At 38.8% G+C, this 25,081-nt stretch overlaps 1 protein-coding gene and 1 pseudogene across 3 annotated transcripts in view; both read right to left on the reverse strand.

Annotated features, from left to right (window-relative positions):
* The window catches only part of TFCP2 (transcription factor CP2), a 49,538-nt gene that overhangs the window by 16,527 nt on the left and 7,930 nt on the right, over positions 1-25,081 (reverse strand). For both annotated transcript variants that reach the window (XM_043446761.1, XM_043446762.1), the window contains exon 2: positions 82-233. In XM_043446761.1, coding sequence (XP_043302696.1) covers positions 82-233 — 152 coding nt within the window. The remainder of the gene's footprint in view (positions 1-81; positions 234-25,081) is intronic.
* Positions 8,747-9,252, reverse strand: LOC122427350 (annotated as a pseudogene). The gene has a single exon (XR_006265399.1). The product of XR_006265399.1 is annotated as a 40S ribosomal protein S25-like (transcript).

The raw sequence follows: 25,081 nt of genomic DNA on the forward strand, positions 1-25,081 counted from the left end.
TTTACATGTAAGTGTACCCAATTAAATATTACAAACCCAGTAGGTCCATAAACTATACTAATGAGTAAGACCACATCTCACCTTGATTGAGATATGTCAGAGTCTCATCATGGAGTTTCACTGCTGGGGAGGTGGCAGCACACAACACGTATTGAAAAGGGAGGATTTTATTCTCATTATCTGGAGGCAGACTTGATTCTTCTTGCTTAAAGATGGGCAGCGCAAGAACATCACTAAAATAAAACAAATGCCTGACTTTAACATCTGACAATGGTGTAAGAGCAGATTTAATACTGAAACCTTTAACTGCAGTTTGCTTTCAGAAACCATAAACATTACTCATCGTGAAGTTTCTTCCTAACCATCCAGTTCAGGTTACCTGCTGGGATATCCCTCTGACCCCAACAATGTGGGCAGTGACAGACATTCACTGCTAAAAATCACTTAAGTGTCTAAAGAGCGTTTCGAGGAATCAGACAGGGGTTCCTAAAATGGCTCTGAAAATTGTATGCAGGGTTCCAAAATGTCAATTTAGGACACTCAGTGATGTGTTTGTTCTCAGAAAGGCACCAACTACAGTATTTTTATAACCACATCAGCTCATCTACTGTAAGGATTTAAACAAGAATCAAAATTCCAAGAAACCAAATGAAAAGCACAAATCAATGACCAGTATTATTTCAAGGTCAGCTCACATTCTATGGAATACAACTAACATGGAGATATCCCTACCAGCAACCTCTTCCAAGAAAAAGCTTCTTATATTTCCATCAGTTTATCTAAACTTGCAAACCAAACACACATATCTGATGAATTCTAGTATGTTACTCCTTCTGGTGTCCTAGTTAAACAGTAGGGGACCAAGTTAGAAGTCCTGGGTTTCAGTCTCTAAAACCCTTGGGCAAATCTTAGGCAAGTTCTTTTGAGTGTTCATCGCTTCATCTATAAAATGGGAACCACATCTGCTGTCAAGAATAAGTATATGAGAAAGTATTTCGGAAATAATAAGGGGCTAAAATGGATGTAAAAGATAAGCAATAATTTCCCGTCAGAACCTCTAGCCATGGTTAGTGAGAAAGAATATCCTGGGCCCTGGAGACCAACTGTTGTGATCAGCATTCAGCACAGATCAAACTTTAAAAGGATTTTAAGAGCTGTGTCAAATTAAAGAGCATTTCCTATTATCTCAAGACATGCCACAAAATTCTCAAAATAAAATGTATTTTAATTTAAAGACTATGTATACATACTCACTAGGGCAGCTAAAATGAAGAGGAAGGAGAACCCAAGTGTTGGCAAGGATGTGGAGCAACTAGAACTCTCATCCTTTGCCAGCAGGAATGTAAAATGATGCAACCACTTTAGAAAAATGGTAGGCAGTCTCTTACAAGAGTAAACATGCATTGGCCCCTTAATCCAGCAATTCTACTCATAGATATTTATCCAAGAGAAATGAAAGTATAAGACCAGCCAAAGACTTACATATCCACAGCATACAAGCAAAAACTGGAAAGAATCCAAACGTTCATAACTAAGAAAATGGATATATTAATACAAACTGCAGTATACTCATACAATGGACTACTACTCAGCAAAACAAGGAACTCAACAAAATGGTTGAATCTCACAGATGTGATATTGAACCAAAGAAATCAGAAAAATGAATATATTAATATAATGCATGATATATGATGTTCTAAAACAAGCAAAATTAAAAAGGACAGTGACTTCCTACCAGGGCAGGGGTCAACCGTGAAGGTATACAAGGGAATTTTCTAGAATATAAAAGTGTTCTATATTATGTTAGGTATATGGATTACATAGTTGTAAAGTACAGCTGAAATTCACTTTAACATATATAAATTTTACTAAAAAAAAAAAAAATTAGTAATTGGAGGATGAGAAATGGTAGGGGCTTCCCAGGTGGTGCTGGTAGTAAAGAATCTATAAAAGAGTCGTAATATGTAATATTTAAAGCTGGGGGATACGTACAAGAGGATATGTACAAAATCATTATTTTCTTAATATATGTTTGAAATTTTCTAAAATAAAGTGTTTTTTTAAATAGAAAAAATATGTATAGGACACAGCGTACTTGCACATATAAAAGAAAGGTAAAAGATACACAACATAAACAGTTGACACTAAAAGGTTAGAGGTCAGGGATGCAGTGACTCATCAACATTCTCCACATTAAAATGAAATACACTCAAACTTTTACCTATAATTTAAATATTATGCTTATATTATAAACAAGAGATCAACATCAACTTTACTAAGCACAGGTGGAAAGGCAATTCCTTATGTGTACCTATATCCCTCAGCAGTCTACATTATTCCCAAACATTAGATTATAAAATTATTACATTCAGGCAAAAACAATCATTTATAGAAAAATGACTATAACCATGCAAATCACAAAAACATCATAAGTCTTACTGGAATATAAAACAAGCAACAAATGTTCTGATTACTGATCTAAGAATACACATAGTATAATAAAAATTTAATGGTATAAATGCTAAAGGAAAAAAAAGGAGGGTCAGAAAAGAAAGAAATTTCTCTTTCAACTGACATCTAATGTTTAGCAAGGCTATATGCATTATAAGTTGAATCCGGGAAGCCGAGATGCAAACCAGTATTCATGAAACACAGGTTTCTTACAGCCAAAAAGAATTTCAAAGGCAAGAAAAACAAAGCGTGCTTTCCTTTTCCTCAGGTCTGGAGGCGTGTGTCCTTTGTTCACACCGTGGTGTTAAGGGTGGAGAAGGCAGGGAATCCTTTCTATCCATATTAATTTGTCAGGGGAGATGTACTATGGTACCTTTGAGATAACAGTATAAAACGTAGAAGCACTGGGGTTTCTAGAAAAGTACTCTGTCCCAGTTCTTCTTCTCAGGAAAATGAGGAAGCTACCACTGCTTCCATAGCAAACAGTGTGGAAAGTAAAGCAAAATTAAGAAACATGATATCAGTCTTCAGGAGTCTTAGCTGCCTTATCATTCCCAAATGCATCATACCTGATGGTTCCTTGAAAGATTCCTGATGACTACCAAGAATCAAGGCCAATCAGATTTTGCAACATAGCAACAGCTGAAACACTATGAATGTAGGGTGGTTGTGTTGTTTTGTTCTCAAGTTATCAGTGCCTAGTGAGGTTAATATACAACCTAGTCTTCTCAATATAATGTGGCATTACACCTAGCCCCTCGTGACTAAGCAAAGGGCTGTCAATGGAGGCTAGAAATCTAAAACTGATTCTACAAGCTACCCCTAAAATCAACTCAGAACAGTACAGCCAACCCAAGTACTCTCTCATTAGAGATTTTAAAATCTAAAATCCTTGATTATAATCACTCGTGTTCTTGCCACATGAGCTGCTTTTACTCTGCTGTGGGAGCAAGAATCCATTCAGCTCCACATTCTTAGAAGTGAAGGCTAAAGGTCACTGATAAACACAGCTCTAGGCCCCTGCTTATCCCACAACAATAACAATTCAGCAAGAAACAATTTTGAAATACAGAAGTCTGTTCCTTCTCTGACGTAAACTGAGTGCTGCTTTGGAAAACCAACTCTCGTGAACTCTAAGTGGTTCTTACCAATTTAGCATTTTATTGTATTCTCTGCCTCATATACTTAATTCATTCCAGTGAAACATGAGCTGTTTAAAGGGAATAACTACTCCTTGGTGTGCTGAAATACTTGTTGACATGATTTATATTTTTGTTTATTTGCCTGCATTCTCCAGAATATTCAGTCCTAATATATTTTGATCATTTATGAATTCTCAACATTTCACAGTATCTCTGGTTAAATGTAAGGATACAGAAACCTTACCTGTTAAAGTTGATTGCATATTAAAAATGTGTGCCACTAAGTAGAAAACCACCCATGAGTGTAGAAGCCTAGCAGAAAGCATCTGACTGGAAGTCATTGAGGGAAAGGAACAGTATCAGGTACGCGCTTTCCTGTTTGTAACTGGGATTCCATGAGGAGCCGCTTCATGGCCCCCTGAAGTATAAATTACCCTTTTGAGATAAGGCAGCCTCTGAATGGTCTCTACTAGTGCACACCTACAGTTTAACCTTCTCCCTCAGGCCTGCCAGCTCCTGAACCCTCTTCTAGAGAGCCTGGAGCAAAAAGAGGTAAAGGTTCGATGAGCTTTACCTTGAGTAAGAGAGGTAAACAGAAAGGTGTCCATAGCAACTAAGCAAATTAGAAACTAACTTGGGACAGTAAGATGCCATGAACATCTAACTTCCCTATTTATAATACTTTAGACTCCATCACGATGAAAAGAAAACATGCCAATATTCCTATGTTAGTTACAGCATGAAAGGACCAGAACTGAAAAGACTATACACCCTACTCTGAGGTCAGCCTCAAAAGAAAAAAAAGTAAAAATAAATAAATAAAAAGAAAAAAAAGTATCCAGTAAATAACTGGCTATGATACTTTTAAATAGGAGACGACAGCAGAATGATTTCCTGGGATTTGTGGGAAGGATGGAAGGGCAGATAAGGGAGGACACCTGGCAAGAAGTGATGGCCCTGAAAGTTTTACTACGAAGCCAGTGAGATGCCCTAACTACTGAGTAACGGTGAAATCAGCTAACTTTCTTGGTAAGCACCCTCTGTCACAAGTGATAAAAGATGTCTGCTACCTGATCAACTGGTGAAAATTTTTCAACTAAAAAGCAGCATATATGGTAAAAAAAAAAAAAAAAAATCTGCCTGGCTAGTTGTTTGTCATCCAGAAAACAGAAGAGACAAGAATTATAATTCTGAATCCAAGTTGACCAAGAAAGAGAAACTGATTGCAAAGGAGGAAGTGCTGGGAGCCTCAAATGAAAGCAACCAAGCCAGGTAAGCTGGGAGAAGAATAAGGAACACAGTAAGAGCAGGGTTCAAACAGTGAAGAAGACAGGACCCAAGCTCACGGTCTGAGATGAAAAAAAAGTCCTCAAAAATGAAATCTGCCAATCCCAAGTTATCTGAGATAAACGGGAAAAAGAAGGCAGGTATCCACACAGAGTGGATGGAAAGCTCACCAATCAACACAGAATTGGACATGCACAAGAAAAATGTACATATATAAAAGGGGAAAACTATATTTTAAAAAGTGGCAACAATATATAAAAGGAACAAGCTTGAGTTGAAGCCCAGACTGTGCTGAGACCTGCAAAAAAAGGTAAGGGAAAGCACAGGTCCACTTTTTGTTGTATATGACACATAATTAATATAAAAAAGAGACAGGAGAACATCTCAATTCCTGGTTTTTCTTCTATCTTTTCTGTAAAGAAACACCACGTTAAGAATAGAAAAAGAAGACCAAATATGGGATTAATGGATAACAATACATAAGGAGACTATCAAAAAGTGCCAGGAATGAAATTACATACTTGGATGAAACTGTATACCAGGAAAATTAGGGAATGAGAAGATGAGATCTATAGGTGACACTCAGTATGTAAACTCAGACAAATCTCATGGTTCTGATAATACCAAACATCACTAGCTTTTTATGTCTGTAGTAGCAATTTTCAACATGAAAAGAGAGTATATTCTTCACACCTTACACCACAGTGATCTGATATGAAATCCAAGGCAAGACTGCAGAAACAGTTATTAAAAGAATGCCCCCCCAAAAAAGAATGCCCAACTGTTCGGTCGTGTCTGATTTTTTGAGACCCCAGGAACGGCAGCCTGCCAGGCTCCTCTGTCCATGAGATTTTCCTGGAGTGGGTTGCCATTTCCTCGTCCAGGAGATCTTTCAAACCCAAGGATCGAACCTGCGTCTTCTGCACTGCAAGTAGGATTCTTTGCCGCTAAGCCACCATGGAAGCCCATTAAAAGAACAGATTGTGAGTATTCACACAGGGCATCAAGGATCGCTAGAAACCATAACCAAAGTACCTCATTTTCCTTTTTAAATGTGGTTGGACAAAGGAATGCTATAAACATAAATATTTCTGGATTTCAGCAATGTATAATATAGTCTCTCTTGAGATCTTTGTTGAAGGTGAAACATATGAATTCTGTTAAGTGGTTAAGATAACTACTATATGCAAACTGCACCTACAGTGAGGGTAAGTCTGGAAGAAGGTTTAGTGAAACTCCACAGGACCTCAGGGAAACCTGTCCTCTGCAACATTTTTTATAAATAAATGACTTGGATGAGGACACTTAACAGGATGATGATCAAATATGCAAATGACAGGAATCTGGGATGGGAAAGCAATATCATATATGATAAAATCAACTTTTAAAGTAATCCTAAGTGGCTGGAATAGAAGGCTAAATCTAACAGGGTAAAATTTAATAAGGATAAATATAAAGTCATGCACTTAGAATTAACATCAACAAAATGGCCCAATATATGTGAGAAAGACTAGGACTTAAAAAAAAAAATCTATTTCTGTGAGACAAAATGTGATATGGCTGCCCAAAATGCTGATAATCAGGTTTCATTAAAAGTAATGTCTGAGGACGGAAATGACATTCTTCTCTATGCAAACTAGCCTACACTTGAGAACTGTGCTTAGCTCTGAATGTGGAACTTTAAAAAGACTTTAAAAATCTAAGGAAATAGATGAGAATAAATGAGGGGATCTAACATATGTTGTTTGAAGAGTAAGTGAAGGCAATGATGTTTGAGGCAAAGAAGTCTTGTTAGGTCTACTAAGAGATTCAACGATCAGTTTAGGACTGATCAGTTCAGAGTTGGCCTCATTTTAATCATTAAATTAAGCCAATCAAAAATAAATCACAAAATCAATTAAACGGTTTTATTATTCTAAAAAGATGAAATGTCTTGAGCCTGCTCAAGTTTTACAAGATGACTGGGATAGGCCTAGAAAGCCTATGTGTTATCAGAAAAGACTATACGGCATATAGTGCCCTCCAGAAGAAGAAATATCACAAGCTCACTGCTACTAGAGTCCAAAGCGTATTACTCTGTATCATCTGCTACAGAAAGCAATGACCAAATAATAACTATAAAGCCTGTATACTGGCTAGACCAACTGGCTTATAAACCTTCCTACATATTTTTACAATTTTTCATTTTTACCTTTGTGTATTTGCCATGACAAAACAAGTACTACACAAATCATAATAAAGGCACAGATAACATCAAGGCACGCTAAATCTTCTTTATAACAAATCCAGAGATTCATCAGTATAGTTTTTCCTAACACAGATGATTCCTAAAAATTGTATTCTTGATAAAAGACATAAAAAGGGTTTCAATTCTTAAACAAAATCTACACTTTCTTTTGGCCAAAGATAATTCTAATGAATTCTACTTGGAACACACTCTCCTCTGGCTAAACTATGTATGAACTAGCTAACAAGTAGAACATGTTTCCTGAAGTATTGATAACTCCCTCTTTAAAAAGAAAACTTCAATCATTCATTCAAATATTTATTAAGTATCTACTACACAGAGTCGGACACAACTGAAGTGACTTAGCAGCAGCAGCAGCAGCAGCAGTGTCAGACAGACTATTTTAAGTACTAAAAACTACATATCAACTTTAAAAATAAAATTATTTTTCTTCTTTCCTATTTTTTTCTTTCTTTTGGCCTTTTATATTTCAGTGCTCAGTCGCTTCAGTCTGACTCTGCAACCCTGTGGACTGTAGCCCGCCAGGCTCCTCTGTCCATGGGATTCTCCAGGCAAGCAAATGGAGTGGGTTGCCATGCCCTCCTCTGGGGGATCTTCCCAACCCAGGGATCGAACATACATCTCTTTTGTCTCTTGCATTGGCAGGTGGGCTCTTTACTACTAGTGCCACCTGGGAAGCCCAATAGCAGTCAATAAATGGTATCTCTTTTGTTGTTGTTGTTGTACAGACGTTAAGTCGTGTCCCACTCTTTGCCACCCCATGAACTACAGCATGCCAGGCTTCCTTGTCCTTCACTATCTCCCCGAGTTTGCACAAACTTAGGTCCATGCCATCCAACCACCTCAACCTCTGTTGCCCCCTCTCTCCTCCTGCCCTTAATCTTTCCCAGCATTAGGGTCTTTTCCAATGAGCTGGTTCTTCGCATCAGGTGGCCAAAGTATTGGAGCTTCAGCTTTAGCATCAGTCCTTCCAATGAATATTCAAGACTGATTTCCTTTAGGATTGACTGGTTTGATCTCCTTGCAGTCCAAGGGACTCTCAACTCTTCTCCAGCACCACAGTTTGAAAGCTGCAATTCTTCAGCACTCAGCCTTCTTCATGGTACAACTCTGTATGTATGTACATCCATACATCACTAATGGAAAAACTAGTTTTGACTATATGGACCTTTGTCGATAAAGTGATATCTCTGCTTTTTAATATGCTATCTAGGTTTGTCATTGCTTTTCTTCCAAGGAGGAAAGAGAAAACGAAAGAGTTAGTTGCTCAGTCGTGTCCAATTCTTTGTGACCCTGTGGACTGTAGCCTGCCAAGCTCATCTGTCCATGGGATTTTCCAGGCAAGCATACTGGAGTGGGCTGCCATTCCCTTCTCCAGGGGATCTTCCCGACCCAGGGATCGAACCTGGATCTCCCACACTGCAGGCAGATTCTTTACCATCTGAGCCACTAGGGAAGCTTAGGAGCAAGGGGCTTTTAATTTCCCTGGCTGCAGTCACCATCCACAGTGATTCTGGAGCCCAGAAAAATGAAATCTGACAGTTTCCACTTTTCCCCATCTCTTTGCCATGAAGTGACAGGACCGGATGCCATGATCTTAGTTTTTTCAATGTCGTGGTTTTTTTTTGTTTTTTTTTTTTTTGATTTAATAAAGTTTTATTTTTCAAAATGTACAGCTGGTGGGACCTGTTCATGCATCTTCACCAGCAGCTGGGGCATCTCCACCCTTGGTGTTTCTGGTGTAAATCACTTGAGCTCTGTGCTTTGAAACCAGTTTAATAAGTCCTTTACTAAGGAGTTCCTGAAGGGCTGCTCTGGCCAGGGAACCACGAATCTTCAGTCTCTCAGAGATGACAGCTGGAGTTATAAGCTTATAGTTGGGAACTTCTTTATAGAGTTTGTCATATGTTGCTTTGTCAAACAAGACTAGGTTATTGAGCTTGTCCCAAACTTTGCCTTTGGACCACTTCTTTTTTTGGCCTTGCCCCCAGATTTGTTCACTGGATCTTTGTCTTTCTTGGCCGACTTTCCGGCTTCTTTCTTCTTCTTGTCGTCCTTGGGCGGCATAGCGAAGGCCGGAGAGCAACTGCGACCACTGCCGCCTTGCTAAGATGTCGGACAAAAAGTCAATGTCGAGTTTTAAGCCAGCGTTTTCACTCCCCTCTTTCACCTTCATCAAGAGGCTCTTTAGTTCCTCTGCACTTTCTGCCATTAAAGTGGTATCTGCTTATCTGAGGTTGTTGATATTTCCTCTGGCAATCTTGATTCCAGCTTGTGAGTCATCCAGCCCAGCATTTTGTATGATATACTCTGCAAATAAGTTAAATACACAGGATGACAATATACAGCCTTAACGAGTAATATTCCTTTCCCAATTTTGAACCAATCTGTTGTTCCATGTCCAGTTCTAACTATTGCTTCTAGTCCTGCATACAGGTTTCTCAGGAGGCAGGTAAGGTGGTGTGGTATTCCCATCTCTTCAAGAATTTTCCACAGTTTGTTGTGATCCACACAGTCAAAATCTTCAGCGTAGTCAATGAAGCAGAAGTAGATTTTTTTTGGAATTGCTTTGCTTTTTTTATGATCCAGTAGATGTTGGCAATTCGATCTCTGGTTCCTCTACCTTTTCTAAATCCAGCTTGTACATCTGGAAGTTCTCAGTTCAAGCACTGCTGAAGCCTAGCTTGAAGGATTTTGAGCATAATCTTGCTAGCATGTAAAATGAGTGCAACTGTACAGTAATTTGAACTTTCTTTGGTATTGCCTTTCTTTGGGATTGGAATGAAAACTGACCTTTTCCAGTCCCATGGCCACTGCTGAGTTTTCCAAATTTTCTGGAAAACTAATTATTAATTTTTCTAACATAAAATTTATGACATTATTCCCCATTCTGTACTCACTTTTCCCTAATCAGTCTACAACTTACTAAGTTCTTTTCATTTATATCTCACTTTTAGCTTAACAGTGGCTAGACAGTTCCTATCTAACTGTAACACGGCAATTGCTAAAACAGAGTTTGGTGAAAAAAATGAAAATAAGTAAAATCTAAATAACGCCAAGTGTAGCCTTAAGTTTCATAAACCAGTAAAATTGCATGAGATCTCATAATTAGGCTGCTAAATGTCCCTTTGGTAACTAATCTCCCAAAATGGTCTCTGATGATGAGTACCTCCTGGTATTCACACCCTTCAGTAGCTTCCTTACACCTTGAATCTGGGCTAGTAATTTGCTCTAACATAGGCAATGTATAGGAAATTGTGTGCCAGCTCTAGCTTAGGAGCCAATCTTTAAGAAAGACTGTCAGCTTTTATTTTTGTGCTTTGGGAAACCCTGAATTGCCAGGTAGGAAGTCTACCAGATTTCCCTGGTGGTACAGCGGGTAAGAATCTGCCTGCCAATGGAGGAGACACAGGTTCAATCCCTGGTCCAGAAGACTCCACACGCCATGGAACAGCTATTAATAAGCCCATGTGCCACAACTACTGAGCCCGCGCTCTAGAGCCCTGGAGCCTCAACTACTGAGCACACCTGCCCGAGAGCCCGCGCTCTGCCACAAGAGACAATGACAATGACGAGTAGCCCCCATTCACCACAACTAGAGAAAGCCCGCAGCAATGTAGACCTAGTACAACCAATAAATAAATAAGAAGTCTGCCTTCCCTGCTTTTATTTATTTATTTACTGGTTATACGAGGTCTACACAAGAAGTCTGCCCACTCTGCTGGACCTCCCTTGTAGCTCAGTCAGTAAAGAATCTACCTCCAATGCAGGAGACCCAGGTTCAATTCCTGGGTCGGGAAGATCCGTTGAAGGAGGAAATGGCAACCCACTCCAGTATTCTTGCCTGGAGAATGCCACGGACAGAGGTACCTGGCTGGCTACAGTCCACTGGGTCGCAAGAGTCGGACACAACTAAGTGACTAAACCATTACCCCCATCCTGCTGGAGAGATCACAGGGAGTGGCTAGTGGAGAGAGAGGCCCTGAGGCTATGGGGCAGGGTGCAGGCGCAGGGATGTAGGATGTGGTAGTGGGGGTGGTAATGCAGCCATCCCAGGGTCCCACAGAACCTAGCACTAGACGGTGATGTTCCAGCCCCTAGATGACCATAGAACCTCAGCTGACACCACACGAGGCAGATCTGCACAATCAATCCTCAGATCCATGAGAATTCATAAATTGTTGTTTCAAATCACTTCATTTGGGGAGTGGTTTGTTAAGCAATAAGATAGAGAAGGGAACAGGCCCTTGTTCCAATGTTTCTAAAGAATTCTTTGCAATAAAACTTAATAGTAGTGGTGGTTATATACAGGAAGATATTAAGTCAACCTTTCTTAGAATAGCTCTATTTAAAAAGCAACTCTCATCTAACTGCTTGGGATTAAACCAAAAAAACTATATTATCTACTTTAATAAATCAACTAAATTTAATTTTAGTTAAACAAATACCCACAGAGAGTAAACAGATCGTACTCAACAGAAAAATCATTCTTCTTTCAACTCATCCTTATTAGATCACTTTTGGCTCTCTCACACGCTCTCATTTTTTAACTCATATAGTACGTAACTCTCCAATGTAAAGCAATGAAGGATGCTGCTAAATCTAACAGCCAATATATTCACACTGAAGATATCTTAAAAACTATAGTCCAAATCTTGCTTTGTTAAGTCAGAAAAAATTATTTGTAAATATAAGATAGTTTTCAAGTCATCTTCTGTCACATTTTTAGACTGCATTACTAAATTAAAGGTCCGTACAGAAGGCATATGAGCATCACTAGCTCTCAACCTTAGCTGAATTTTAAGAATCTCCTGAGGAGCTTTTAAAACTCCCTTCCAGGCCATATCCCATGCCAGCTAAAGCCAAACTGGTGGGGGAGAGTTTGGTGAGTTTAACTACTTAGTGCCGAGTCTAAGCCAAAGTAAAGGGTTTGATCTCAGTGTCATCTAGGATGACCACCTTTCTGCACCAAGACCCCTACAGAGGACCCCAGGCAAGCCATCTTGAAACATCACCACTGAAGGTAAGGGAGTTTGTTCAGACTTGTGCAAATCCATCACCACTACTGGAGAGAAAGCACTCACCTTGACACTGAATTAGTAAATTTCTATAATTTTTTTTTCCTGCATTTATTCAGCCAATAGTCTTTGACTCAACTGGTAAAGAATCTGCCTGCAATGCAGTAGACCTGGGTTCGATCCCTAGGTTGAGAAGATCCCCTGGAGAAGGCAAGGGCTACTCACTCCAGTATTCTGGCCTGGAGAATCCCACGGACTGTATAGTCCATGAGGTCACAAAGAGTCGGACACGACTGAGCGACTTTCACCAGTCTTTGAGCACCTACTATGTTCTGGGCCCTCTTTTACGTGGAAGAGATACAGTAATAAACATGGTTTAGATAAGATCCTCTTACAGAGCAAAAAGCATCATTATCACCTAAATTTCTCTTTCTGCACATCAACAAATCTTACTATTCTACAAACACCTACTGTTTTTCTACTTTCCAGTTCATTGCCCTTAAAGTATGACTAATACTTGAGGAAGCATAAATGAATTATTTAAAAATAAAGATTATGTAACTCAAAAGGGTCTACTATGTTTACAGTAGGTGTTTTATATACAACTCTGCCCTCAGTAGCTTAACTCTACGCCTCTGGAACTTCAAATCTGAACTTCAAACCTGGAACAAGGACTGTTTGGTGTGACCTCAAAACACAAGTGAGCTAGATAAAACCACCACATGTGGATTTTCTGCTGATGCTGTCTGTGAAAGAGATGTTGATCATCCAACAGTCTTTCTTTAGGAATAGTGTTTCTAGAACTTTTTTTTCCAGATCTCAGTACTGGGCTTAAGGTTCTTTAAGCACTTTAAGAATTGCTTCTGGGAATAAACCATTCTTCAGCACAGTTAGGAGAGATCAGAGGTTTGAATTGTTGTCATTTATCAAATACATCTCAAAGTCTCCCCCCAAATGAAGCTAATTTCTTTTCACCCTCCAACTCTTTGAGTTTCCCTCATTTTTCCTTAGCTGAATAATTTGCCAATTACCACTTATTTCCTTCTATAAGCAATGTGTTATCTTCCTTTAACTTAGAAAGTCACTAAAAACGTCTCATTTCAAATCTGTCTAGAAGCTTTACTTATTTTTGGAAGCTGAAAAGAATCTGACCAATATCAGAATCAAATTTACTTCCAGGGAGCTTGTAAGATATTGAAAGTTTAATCAAAGAAATCAGAATCAGCAAAGCCCTACCTCAGGAGATTTGCCAGATATAGGCCTGCTTTCTCAGTTTTTTTCCTACATTACAGGATTAGCTCTTACAGCCTACAAATCTCATTAAAACACTGCTAATTGAAAACATCACCTGTGGCATCATTAGTACCAGGCTCTTTTATTCAATTTCTGAAATCACTGACTCTTCCCATTTAGGTGATGAATGACAACCGTGGGTTATATATTCCAGAGAATCTGGCAGTTTTGACATAAAAAATAGAGCTCCACTTTCAGTACTCAAAGATCTGATATCTAGCATTACATTACGATCTATCCATGAAAACAACAATTTTTGTTTGTTTTCCTGTGACTAAGGGAAACCACACTTAGACCCTTATATTGCTAAACTTCAAAGCTTCTTTTCAGGTCCCAAATGTCTCCCAGTTCTTATGATTTTCTTTGTTTGCAGTTAGACTTCCCTCCCTTTTCATTAGCAAGCATCACTTCTGGGGTTCTTATTCCTTGCCCATTCCATTCCCACTGCCAAGCCTATCTAGTCCCCCATTCCTCTCTGCAGTGAAAGACAGACATTTTCCTGTTTGTTAACGTTTTAACCACTAATAATTTGGGGGGAAATTCTAAAAGTATCAGAATACTTATCCTATGAAATGGTCAAAAGACTTTAGCTACCTCTCCCCTCTTTATGCTTACAGTGGCAGGGCTTATGAAAAGTTCTCTGCCTTCTCCTTCAGACCACACCTTTGATGAAGGTCTTTTCTTCTAAAAGGGCCAAAATTCCCTGGAAATGTCCCAAGTTAGGCCTGATGATGCAATCAAGACAGAACTGCTTTTGCTCCCTTTCTTTTATGGATAGACAGCAGATAGGTAGGTATGTAGATAGATGGATACACACATGATAGACAGAGAATTAAATTGCAGTTCTAAGGATATGCGGAACAGAAGACACCCAGTTCACTAAGCCTCAATCCTTTTCAGGAATGATACCTAGCTTTTTATCATTATCCCCCAATCTACAGTCAAGAGTAACCTTTAAAAATGTAAATCGAAAATGTCACTACTCTGTTTACAATGCTTCAGAGGCTTCCCAAAGAAATGTTGATAAAACACTAGCTCAACAGGGCACTCAAGGCCCTTCCAAACTGGATCCAGTTAACTTGTTCAGCTTCATCTATCATCATACTTCTCATCTCTCTTTTCCCTCTTCTAACAGTTCCAGCTGACAAAATATAACTCCTTTCCCTTGCTCTAACTCAACTAACACCACTAATTTTTTACATGTCAATTAGCATTTAATCCACACAAGGAGCAACTGTGTCCCTCTCCTTATTTGCCAGTTGAAGAAACTGATCAAGTAATTTGAAGTGTTAAAAAATTTGCCCATGGTTAAATGGCTAGAAAACAGCAAATATAAATCTAAGTCTATTCATCCACTCATTCAATATTTTGTGAGCATTTTAGGTCTGGCACCATTTCAGGCAGCAAAGAAATAGTAAACAAATTTTATCCAAGTTTTATACTTCTTTATTATTACTCAATGCCTGGCATAACGTTGCATTTGTTTAAAACATTACTAAGGAAAATGTAATCAAGAGTTCCTATTCAGTGCTCCAAAGATATTTCTTAAGATGATGCACACCAGCACTCTACACATGGTTATTTGTGCAAGTCATACTAATAGAATGACAGTATCAGTGAACTGATTTCACTAAAAGGACTCAAAGCTTTTGCAACAGTTGATTCCTCCGTCCACAAACTAAACTTCCAGATTGTTTTGCATCATTCAGGTCTCTGCTATACTGTCACGTCTACAGAGAAACATTCCTGGTCACTCTACCTAAATAGATTCTATGCGTTTTTATCAGGGCACTTCCTTGTCTATCTATCTATCTATTTACCTACTATCTACCTACCTATTTATTACTCCTCCCATAAAAAAAGGATGCAAGCTCCCAGGGTGCAAAGACCTCATTTGTTTTGTCACTCTAGTATTAACAAGGCCTGGACATAGTAGGTACTCAATAAATATTGTTTAAATGAGTACCACAATAATAATAGGAATAGTAATAATCCCATTAGAAAATCCAGGTCTTTATAATTTAGGCTACTCAGCAGACATGACTGGGTTATACTTGTGGATGAATAGTCCAGAAAATGCTTCTTTCATTTATTGTCAAATCTCTATTGACAGGCTTCCCTGGTGGCTCAGCAGTAAGAATCCACCTGCCAATGCAGCAGACACAGGTTTGATCCCAGGTCCAGGAAGATCCCTCATGCTGCAGAGTAAACTAAACTACAACTACTGAATCTGTGCTCTAGAGCTCTGGAACCGCAACTACTGAAGCCCATGTGTCCCAGAGCCTGTGCTCAGCAACAAGAGAAGCAGCCACGGTAATGAGAAGCCTGTGCACTGCAACTACAGAAAAGCCCGCATAGCAACAAAGACCCAGCACAGCCAATAAATACATACAAAAAAAAAAAAAAAAAATCTATTGAGCACTCCATGTTACTCACAATTGCCTCTCCACATACAATTTTACTAATTAAATCTCTCATACAATATTTCTAAGCATCTTTAACAACCAAACCTACAAACCTACTTACTCTTGAAACCATCTTCTCTTTTGCTCCTGATACAATGAAGGCAAAATTCTTTCTGCTGGGAAAGGCTAATCCTTACCCATGGAGTTAGACTCCATGTGTTCTTTTTATTTTTTTTTCCCATGTGTTCTTAATTCCTTATGTACCATCAGTCTCCTTTTATTGGATTATACTCATTAGCATATATTCATGTTTGACTATCTCTCCTTCATAAAAAAATTTTCCCACATCTCCCTTCAACTACTACTATACTTCTCTGTACCTTTCACAACTAAAAATATCTATATACCTTCAGTGTCCATTTTCTCATCTCAGATTCTTTCCTCCAACCGTGACAGTTAGGCTTTCAATCCTCATAAAAAGTGACTGTCGTGGTCACCGAGGACTTCCATGTAGCCAAACTCACTGTCACTCCCCTGGGCTCACTTTACTTCAACCTTCAGCAGCACTCAACAGAGCTCTAACTCCTACGGTGGCTACTCCCCTGTCCGGCCTCCTAAATCCTCTCCTAATTTCCTTCCTGCCTCACCAGCAATGCCCCCTCAACAGCCTTGTAGCAACCCCTCTTCCTCCATAAAACCTCAGGACGTGATTTTGGCTCTTCTCTTTCTCACTCCCAGATGATCTCATTAATTCCCATATATCTAAATATCACTGTTAATCTGATGACTCCCAAACACACCTAGGTCCAGACTTCTGTTTTCAACTCCAGATCCCATATTTAAATATCTATCTAATATTGCCCCTTTGAAGTCTCTCTGGGATATCAAATGAACCAAGTCCAAATGCAAACTTTTGATCTTCCTCCAAACCTTCCCAGCCTACCACTCCACCCCCTATTCCTCCTTGTACCAGATGACAAATGAGTCATCAAAATGCTCAAACTAGAACACTTGAAGGCATCCTAGATTGATACTTTTTCCATTATCTTCATGCCCATTAACATGTCCTATGAATTTTTCTCTTTAAAACATATCTTACATTCATCTTCTCTTCAGTAGAGTACAAGAATTAAGTAGATAGGCTCTGAAGTTAGACACTAGAATTTAAATCAAAGCAATAATAACAGCATTTACTGAGCATTTACTGCTTGCCTAACATTGTCTAATTATTTTACATGTATTAATTCTTTCAATGTTCATAAGAACCTCGTGAGGTAGGTACTATTATTATTTTTATTATTTCTATTTTAAATTATAGCAACGGAGGTTAAGTAACTTGTCCAATCCCGAGAGACCCAGAATTCAAACTCCTAAATCTAGTTCCAGATTTCACTGTGGTAGACTGTCTCTTGGTAAAAAGAGACTAGAGATAAGGAGATCAGGAGGACTTCCCTGAAGGTCCAGTGGTTAAGACCCTGAGCTTCTACGACAAGTGGCTTAGGTTTGATCCCTGGTTGGGTAACTTAAGATCCTGCATGCCACACAGCATGGCCAAAAAAAAAAAAAAAAAAAGATAGGGAGATCAGGTCAAAGCTAAGCAACAGTCTGGGTAAATAATAAAGTCTAAACCAGTAATGAAAGTAGAAACATTTCAAATTTATGAAATGTTCAAGTAAGACCTAAATAGAGAGTTATAGCATGTTCAAGGACTGAAAGACTGAATATTTTAAAGATGTCAATTTTTCCCAAACTGATCTACAAATTCAATCCCATTCAATATCCCAACAGATTCAACTTGACAAATTGATTCTAAAATTTGTATCAATTAGCAAAACCAAGAATAGCCAAGATACTCCTTAAGAAGAAAAAAACATAAAAAGATTTACCCTGCCAGATATCAAATATTATTTCAAAGCTTTAGTAATTAAGATAGCATGGTATTGATTCAGATGGACAAATTAACCTAACTAACAGAATACAGAACCCATTAACTGACTCCACATACACAAAAATCTACTTTATGACAGAGGTGGTATCACTGATCAGTGAAGAAAAGATGAACTTTTTAATAAACAATGTTGGAAAAATTGGATATTTACATGGAAAAAAATGAAATTGGATCAACACCCAATACAAAATTCAATTTTTAAAAAACCAATTCTGGGAGTTCCCTGGCGGTGCAGTGGTTAGGACTTGGCATTTTCACTGTTATGGCCTGCATTCAATCCCTGGTTGGGGAACTAAGATCCTGCAAGCCACATGATGTGGCCAAAAAAAAAAAATTATCTAAATGGGTTAAAGATTTAAGTATAAAAAGCAAAAATGTAAAACGTTTAGAAAACAATAAAAAAGAATAATTTTATGGGTTTCCCTGGTGGCTCAGTGGTAGAGAATCTGCCTGCCAATTCAGAAGACATGGGTTTGATTCCTGGTCCAGGAAGACCCCACCGCCTTGGAGCAACTAAGCTCATGTGCCACAACTACTGAGCCTGTGCTTTCAAGCCATGGAACCGCAACTACTAAAGCCTGCATGCCCAAGAGACTGTGCTCCACAATAAGAAAAGCCTGGGCAATGAGAAGCCCATGCACTGCAACTAAAGAGTAGCCACTGCTCTCTAAACCTAGAGAAAAGTTCAGGTAGCAACGAAGACCCAGCACAACAACAGAAAAAAAGAAAAAGAATAACTCCATGGCCTTAAGACTAGGGAAGAATTTCTTAGACATTAAAATCATATACCATAAAGGAAAGGACTGATAAACTATAATACACCAAATTAAAAACTTTGGAACCAGTGACACAGAAAATGAAATTACAAGCCATAAACTGGGAGAAGATACCAGCTATACAAATAAAGACAAAAGATGATGATCAAAATGTATTTTAAATTACTATAAAGACTAGTGATGAAAGGAAAATCAGAACACCAAAGTCCCAAATGAGGATTTCCCTGGTGGTCCAGTCGTTAAGAATCCCTGCCAACGCAGGGGACACGGGTTCGACCCCTGGTCTGGGAAGATTACACACGCTGCGGTGTAACTGTGCCCATGTGCTGCAACTACTGAAGCCCACTCACCTAGAGTCTGTGCTCCACAGCCAAAGAAGCTACCACAAGGAGAAGTCGGTGCAGGGCAAAGCAGAGTAGCCACTGCTCGCTACAGCTAGAGAAAGCCGGGAGGCAGCAATGAAGACCCAGAGCAGCCAAAATTAAAATTAAATAAATAAAATTATTTTAAAAAATAACTTTCAAAATAAATAAATAAAACTAACTTTTAAAAAGTCCCAAAAGGAGACTTCCCTGGTAGTCAGTGGTTAAGACTTCGCCTTCCACTACAAAGGGTGCAGGTTCATCTCTGGTCAGGGCATTGAGATCCCACATATGTCAACGTCAGAAAACCAAAATATAAAACAGAAACAATATCGTAACAAATTCAATAAAGACTCAAAAAAAAAAAAACCAGTCCCAAATGAATTTTTCTCCCAGGTTCTAGCCTGATGATGCATGCATAGTAGGAGTCAACCTCTGGTTACAATTGGAAACTACTGCCAACAAGTTAGATAAAGAGGAAGTGGAAAAAAGAAAAGGAATGTAACAAATGGGATAAGTAAGGAATGGCAACATTATTGGACTGTAGGTCAACTTCCATTAGAATTATAAGAGGGCAAGAAAACTAACAAAGCAAAGAAACATCTATAGACCTTTAGGAACAAAACCAACAAATGAGAAAGGACAATTTTAAAAGATGTGGGAAGTTAGCAAGCAACAGATTATGCTGCAGTAGAGACTTTTCCCCCCAAATTATGCAGTACTTCAGACATATAAAAAGGTTAAAAAAAAAAAAAGTACAACAAATACCTGTGTATACTCCACTTAGCTTCAGAAATAGAGTATTTATAGCTAAAGCCCTCTGTTCATTCCTCAGTTATATCCCTCTGTCAACTCCCAGAGGCAAAAGTATCCTGAACTAGAAGATAAACATGCTTAGTCATTTCTTTACACTTTTACAGTGAGGTCGTTTTTTAAAAAGTAGTGGATAAATTTTGTAACAAATTGAGAGATTTCGTCTAAATACACTATCCATCATAAGAGACTCAGAATGAAGGGGAAAGGAGTGGGATCAACACTTAAGACAAAGAGATGAAGATTTAGAAGACAGCTAAAGGGGAAAAAAGTGAAAATAAACAGTACTGGAAAAGCAGCACAACAAAAAAGAACAAAAATTAGTGTCAATGGAGAGAAACAGTGGCCTCACATAATATCAATAACCTCAGACATGCAGATGACACCACCCTTATGGCAGAAAGTGAAGAACTAAAGAGCCTCTTGATGAAAGTGAAAGAGGAGAGTGAAAAAGTTGGCTTAAAGCTAAACATTCAGAAAACTAAGATCATGGCATCTGGTCCCATCACTTCATGGCAAATAGATGGGGAAACAGTGGCTGACTTTATTTTTGGGGGCTCCAAAATCACTGCAGATGGTGACGGCAGTCATGAAATTTGAAGACGCTTGCTCCTTGGAAGGAAAGTTATGACCAAAAGGAAGTTATGATCAACCTAGACAGCATATTAAAAAGCAGACATTACTTTGCCAACAAAGGTCCATCTAGTCAAGGCTATGGTTTTTCCAGTAGTCATGTATGGATGTGAGAATTGGACTATAAAGAAAGCTGAGTGCCAAAGAATTGATGCTTTTGAACTGTGGTGTTGGAGAAGACTCTTGAGAGTCCCTTAGACTGCAAGGAGATCCAACCAGTCCATCCTATAAGAGATCAGTCCTGGGTGTTCATTGGAAGGACTGACGTTGAAGCTAAGACTTCAGTGCTTTGGCCACCTGATGCGAAGAGCTGACTCATTTGAAAAGACCCTGATGCTGGAAGGGATTGCAGGCAGGAGGAGAAGGGGCCGAAAGAGGATGAGATGGTTGGATGGCATCACCGACTCAATGGACATGAGTTTGGGTAAACTCTGGGGGTTGGTGATGGACAGGGAGGCCTGGCGTGCTGCAGTCCATGGGGTCTCAAAGAGTCGGACACAACTGAGCAACTGAACTGAACTTGCCTTTGAAACAAAAAAGAGTGTGTTCAGTACATTCACTCAACAGATCAGCAGCTAGTTTTTTAGTCACTCTTCTAAGGTAGTAGGGATACAGTAGAAATCAGAAGACAGTCTGCTTTCAAGGAGCATTTATTCTAGTTGGGGAAAGAGGTAAGCAAATGAATAACTCATCAGATATTGGGGAAAAGACAAAGAAGACTAGTGAAGGCAGAGTGCTGGTGAGAGGAAGGAGGTGCCTGCTATGTTCTTTGAAGGTAGTGAGAGATGGCCTCTCTGATAAAGTGACATTTAGGCAGAAACCTAAAGGAAGTGAGGAATGTAGAAGTCTTAGGAGGAGTTACAGCAGATACAAAAGGCCCTGAGGTGGGAGTGTGCATAGCATTTGAGGGACTGTGCATTTGAGGGACTGTAAGAAGGCTAGATGTGGCTGGGGTCAGCAGCAAGGGGAAGAGTTGATATGTACAAGATACAGAGGCACCACATGTGGAACAGTGCCAGAACTGAACCTTCTATTCAAAGTGGGATGCAAAATCACTGGAGAGTTTTTAGGAGAAAAGTAGCACAATCTGATCTACATTTCAAGTAAGACAATCATATAATTTGTCATTCAAACAGGGACACTTGGGTGAGTGAAGGAGGGTGCTATCAATAGTTACGTTAGGACAAAAGGCATTAACAAGACTTTCATTTTAAAAGGCTGCTATGTGGAGCCAACTTGAAGGGGTTCCTCCAGCCAAATCCGGAACTGATCAAAATATATAGTGATAGTATTAATAAACAATTACAATCTATTAAGTAATGAGGCTACATTGATAAAAATAAGAAGTAAAAGTTCGTTCTTTAAAAAAGTGATTCAGATATATATATATTTTTTCATATTCTTTTCTATTATGGTTTATCACAGGATATTGACGACAGTTCCCTGTGCTATATATACTGTAGGACCTTGTTGCTCACCCATCATATGTAACAGTTTGTATCTGCTAACCCCAAACTCCTAGCACTCCCCTCCCCCTGCCTCTTCCCCCTTGGCAACCACAAGTTTGCTCTCTGTGCATCTGCCTCTGTTTTGTAGATACGTTCATCTGTGTCATATTTTGGATTCTACATATAAATGGTATCATGTGGTATTTTTCTCTTTCTGACTTATTTTGCTTAGTATGATAATCTCTAGGTCCATCCATGTTGCTGCAAATGACATTATTTCATTTTTTTTATGGCTGAGTAATATTTCATTGTGCACATACATACTACATCTTCTTTATCCATTCACCTGTCAGACATTTAAGTTGTGTCCATGTCTTGGCTATTGTAAATAGTGCTTCTATGAACACAGGGGTACGTGTATGTGGAAAAGCTCTTTCATACAGTGCAAAGCCAATGAACAAATTTAGAAGAAAAGGCACAGTTAGAAAATCATCTATTAGCAACCATCATAACGATAGCTGATTAAGGCAAGAATAAACACTAAAATTGATAGGTAAAAGTTTGAAAAATAACAGGATATTTACATAGTCTCAATGTATCTTCCCACAAGATATTTATCAATTACGAAAGACAATAAATATCCAAAAAGAAAAGAGGTATACATCACCTTCACGAGATGGCCGAAGTTGACACTTCCAGTAATAGAATCAAGCATGTGCTATGTAATATGATGGGGCTTCCCAGGTGGGGCTCGGTGGTAAAGAATCTGCCTGCCAATGCAGGAGACACGGATTGATCCCTGGGAAGATCCCCTGGAGAAGAAAATGACAACCCAGTCTAGTGTTCTTGCCTGGGAAATTCCATGGACAGAGAGGAGCCTGGTGGGCTATCCTCCACCAGGTCATGGAAGAGTCAAACATAACTTAGCAACTAAAAAACAACAATGTAACGTGATGCAGAGAGAACTCAGCATCACTACTTAGGTATTACTACCCAACAGTGCATAAACTGAGGGCTTCCCTGGTGGCTCAGTGGTAAAGAATCTGTTTGCCAATGCAGGAGACTCAGGTTCGAACCCTGAATCGGGAAGATCCCCTAGAGGAGGAAACAGCAACTCACTCCAGTATTCCTGCCTGCAAAATCCGATGGACAGAGTAGCCTGGCGGGATGGGGTTACAAAAGAGTCAGACATGATTCAGCAACTAAACAACAAAGTGTATAAACTGAATTTAATCATAAGGAAACAACAAACCTAAATTGAGGAATATTCTACAAAATAACTGGCTTGTATTCATCAAATTGCCAGTGCCATGAAAATACAAAGAAAGACTGGAGCCATTCTAGATTAAATGAGCAACTGAATCAACACATAATCTTGGATATTTCTCTGTTATAAAGGACATTACTGAGACAACTGGCAAAATGTGAAAACGTTTCATAGGTAGATGATAGCATTGTGTCAGAGTCAGGTTCCTGATTTTGATCATTGTACTGTGGTTATGTAAGAGAATTTCTTGTTTCAAAAGATGACACATTGAAGTATTTAGGTGTTAAAGGGCATCATATCTGCAACTTGAACAGTTCAGAAAAAAATAACTGTAGGTGTGTGAAGAAAGATAGAGAAAGATAAAGCAAATTTAGTAAATGTTAACATTTAAGAAATCTGGGTGAAGGGTATGCACAAATTCTTGGTACTGTTTTTGCAAATCTTTCACAAGTCTGAAATTACTTTTTATTTAAATGAACAAAATACCCGCACACAAAGGTTTCAGTGTAGAGAACAGATTAGGTGGGGGGATGGTGGTGAGTGCAGAGTCAGAAACAGAGTTGAACCAATTAAAAGGCTATTGTAGATTAAGGACAGGGGTCATGGAAGATAGCAGAGTAGGAAGCTCTAGGAATTGGTCTTTCACCAAAAGAACTATTGAGCTGGCAAGAAATGCCTGAAGCAATTATTTTGAAACTCTGGAATCTAGTCAACACTTTCAGCATCCAAGGGAGTGCTTGATAAAGAAAGAGGCTGGTAAATTTTAGTTAATTTCAGCATTTGGCATGGCACCTATCATTTTTCAGCACCCAGTCCCAGGGCAGGAAGCAGTGGGAACAATAAATAGCCCAAGATCCTACTGTAGCTTGCTGGTGCTAGAATATGCAATACAGATCTTGTCTCCAAAATTCAAAGTTATGTGTCTTTTTTTTTTCCTTTTTGCCACACTGCTCAGCTTGCAAGATCTTATTTCACCAGTCAGGGATTGAACCTGGGCCATGGCAGAGAAACCTCAGAATCTTAACTACTAGGCCACGGAAGAACTCCCAGAGTTTTGTGTCTTGATCACTGTTTTTGATTGCTGAGGAGCTGGCAAAGAGGCTCACCACTGTTTCAGCCCCCATGGCTGAAGTGGCTTCCCAAGCAAAATGAGACAAAGAGATTTAAAGAAAGAGAACACTCTTTTTCCCCCCCTTTTCTCTTCTTATTGGATCCAGGCATTTAAGGAAATCTTTGTCAAGTCACTGACAGGGTGGACATAATGACATAACAGAAGAGACTTCAGTGACTATAATAGCAATGAATATACTCTCTACAAAAAAAGTTTAGAAAAGTCACTAAACAAATAGACAATTGCAGCTTTCATTCAGTAACAACAGTAATCTCTAGGGAGGGAGCAGAATCTGATTTCCAGAGTTACCACATTATAATATTCAAAATGTCCAGTTCTCAACAAAAAATTACAAAGCATACAGGCACATGAAAAAATGCTCAACATTGCTAGTTATGAGAAGTATGAAAATCAAAACCACAATGAGGTATCACCACTCACCAGTCAGAATGGCTGTCATCAAAAAGTCTATAAACAATAAATGCTGGAGACGGTGTGGAGGAAAAGGAACCCTCCTACACCGTTGGTGGGAATGCAAGCTGGTGCTACCACCATGAAAAAGAACATGGAGTTTTCTCAAAAAACTAAAAATAGAACTATCATAAGATCCAGCAATCCCACTCCTGGACATATATCCAGAAAAGAAAAAAACTTTAATTCAAAAAAGCACACGTACCTCAATTTTCATAGCAGCACTGTTTACAAAAGCCAAGATATGGTAAGAACTCAAGTACCAACCAACAGATGATTGATTGGTTTGAGAGGATGTGATATATATACAGCACATATATATATATATATAAAATATATTAAAAACAATGGAATATTATATATATATATACACACATATATATAGTAATGGAATATTCAGTTCAGTCG

The sequence above is a fragment of the Cervus canadensis genome, chromosome 25 (assembly GCF_019320065.1).
Source record: "Cervus canadensis isolate Bull #8, Minnesota chromosome 25, ASM1932006v1, whole genome shotgun sequence".
In the NCBI taxonomy this organism is placed as follows: Eukaryota; Metazoa; Chordata; class Mammalia; order Artiodactyla; family Cervidae; genus Cervus; species Cervus canadensis.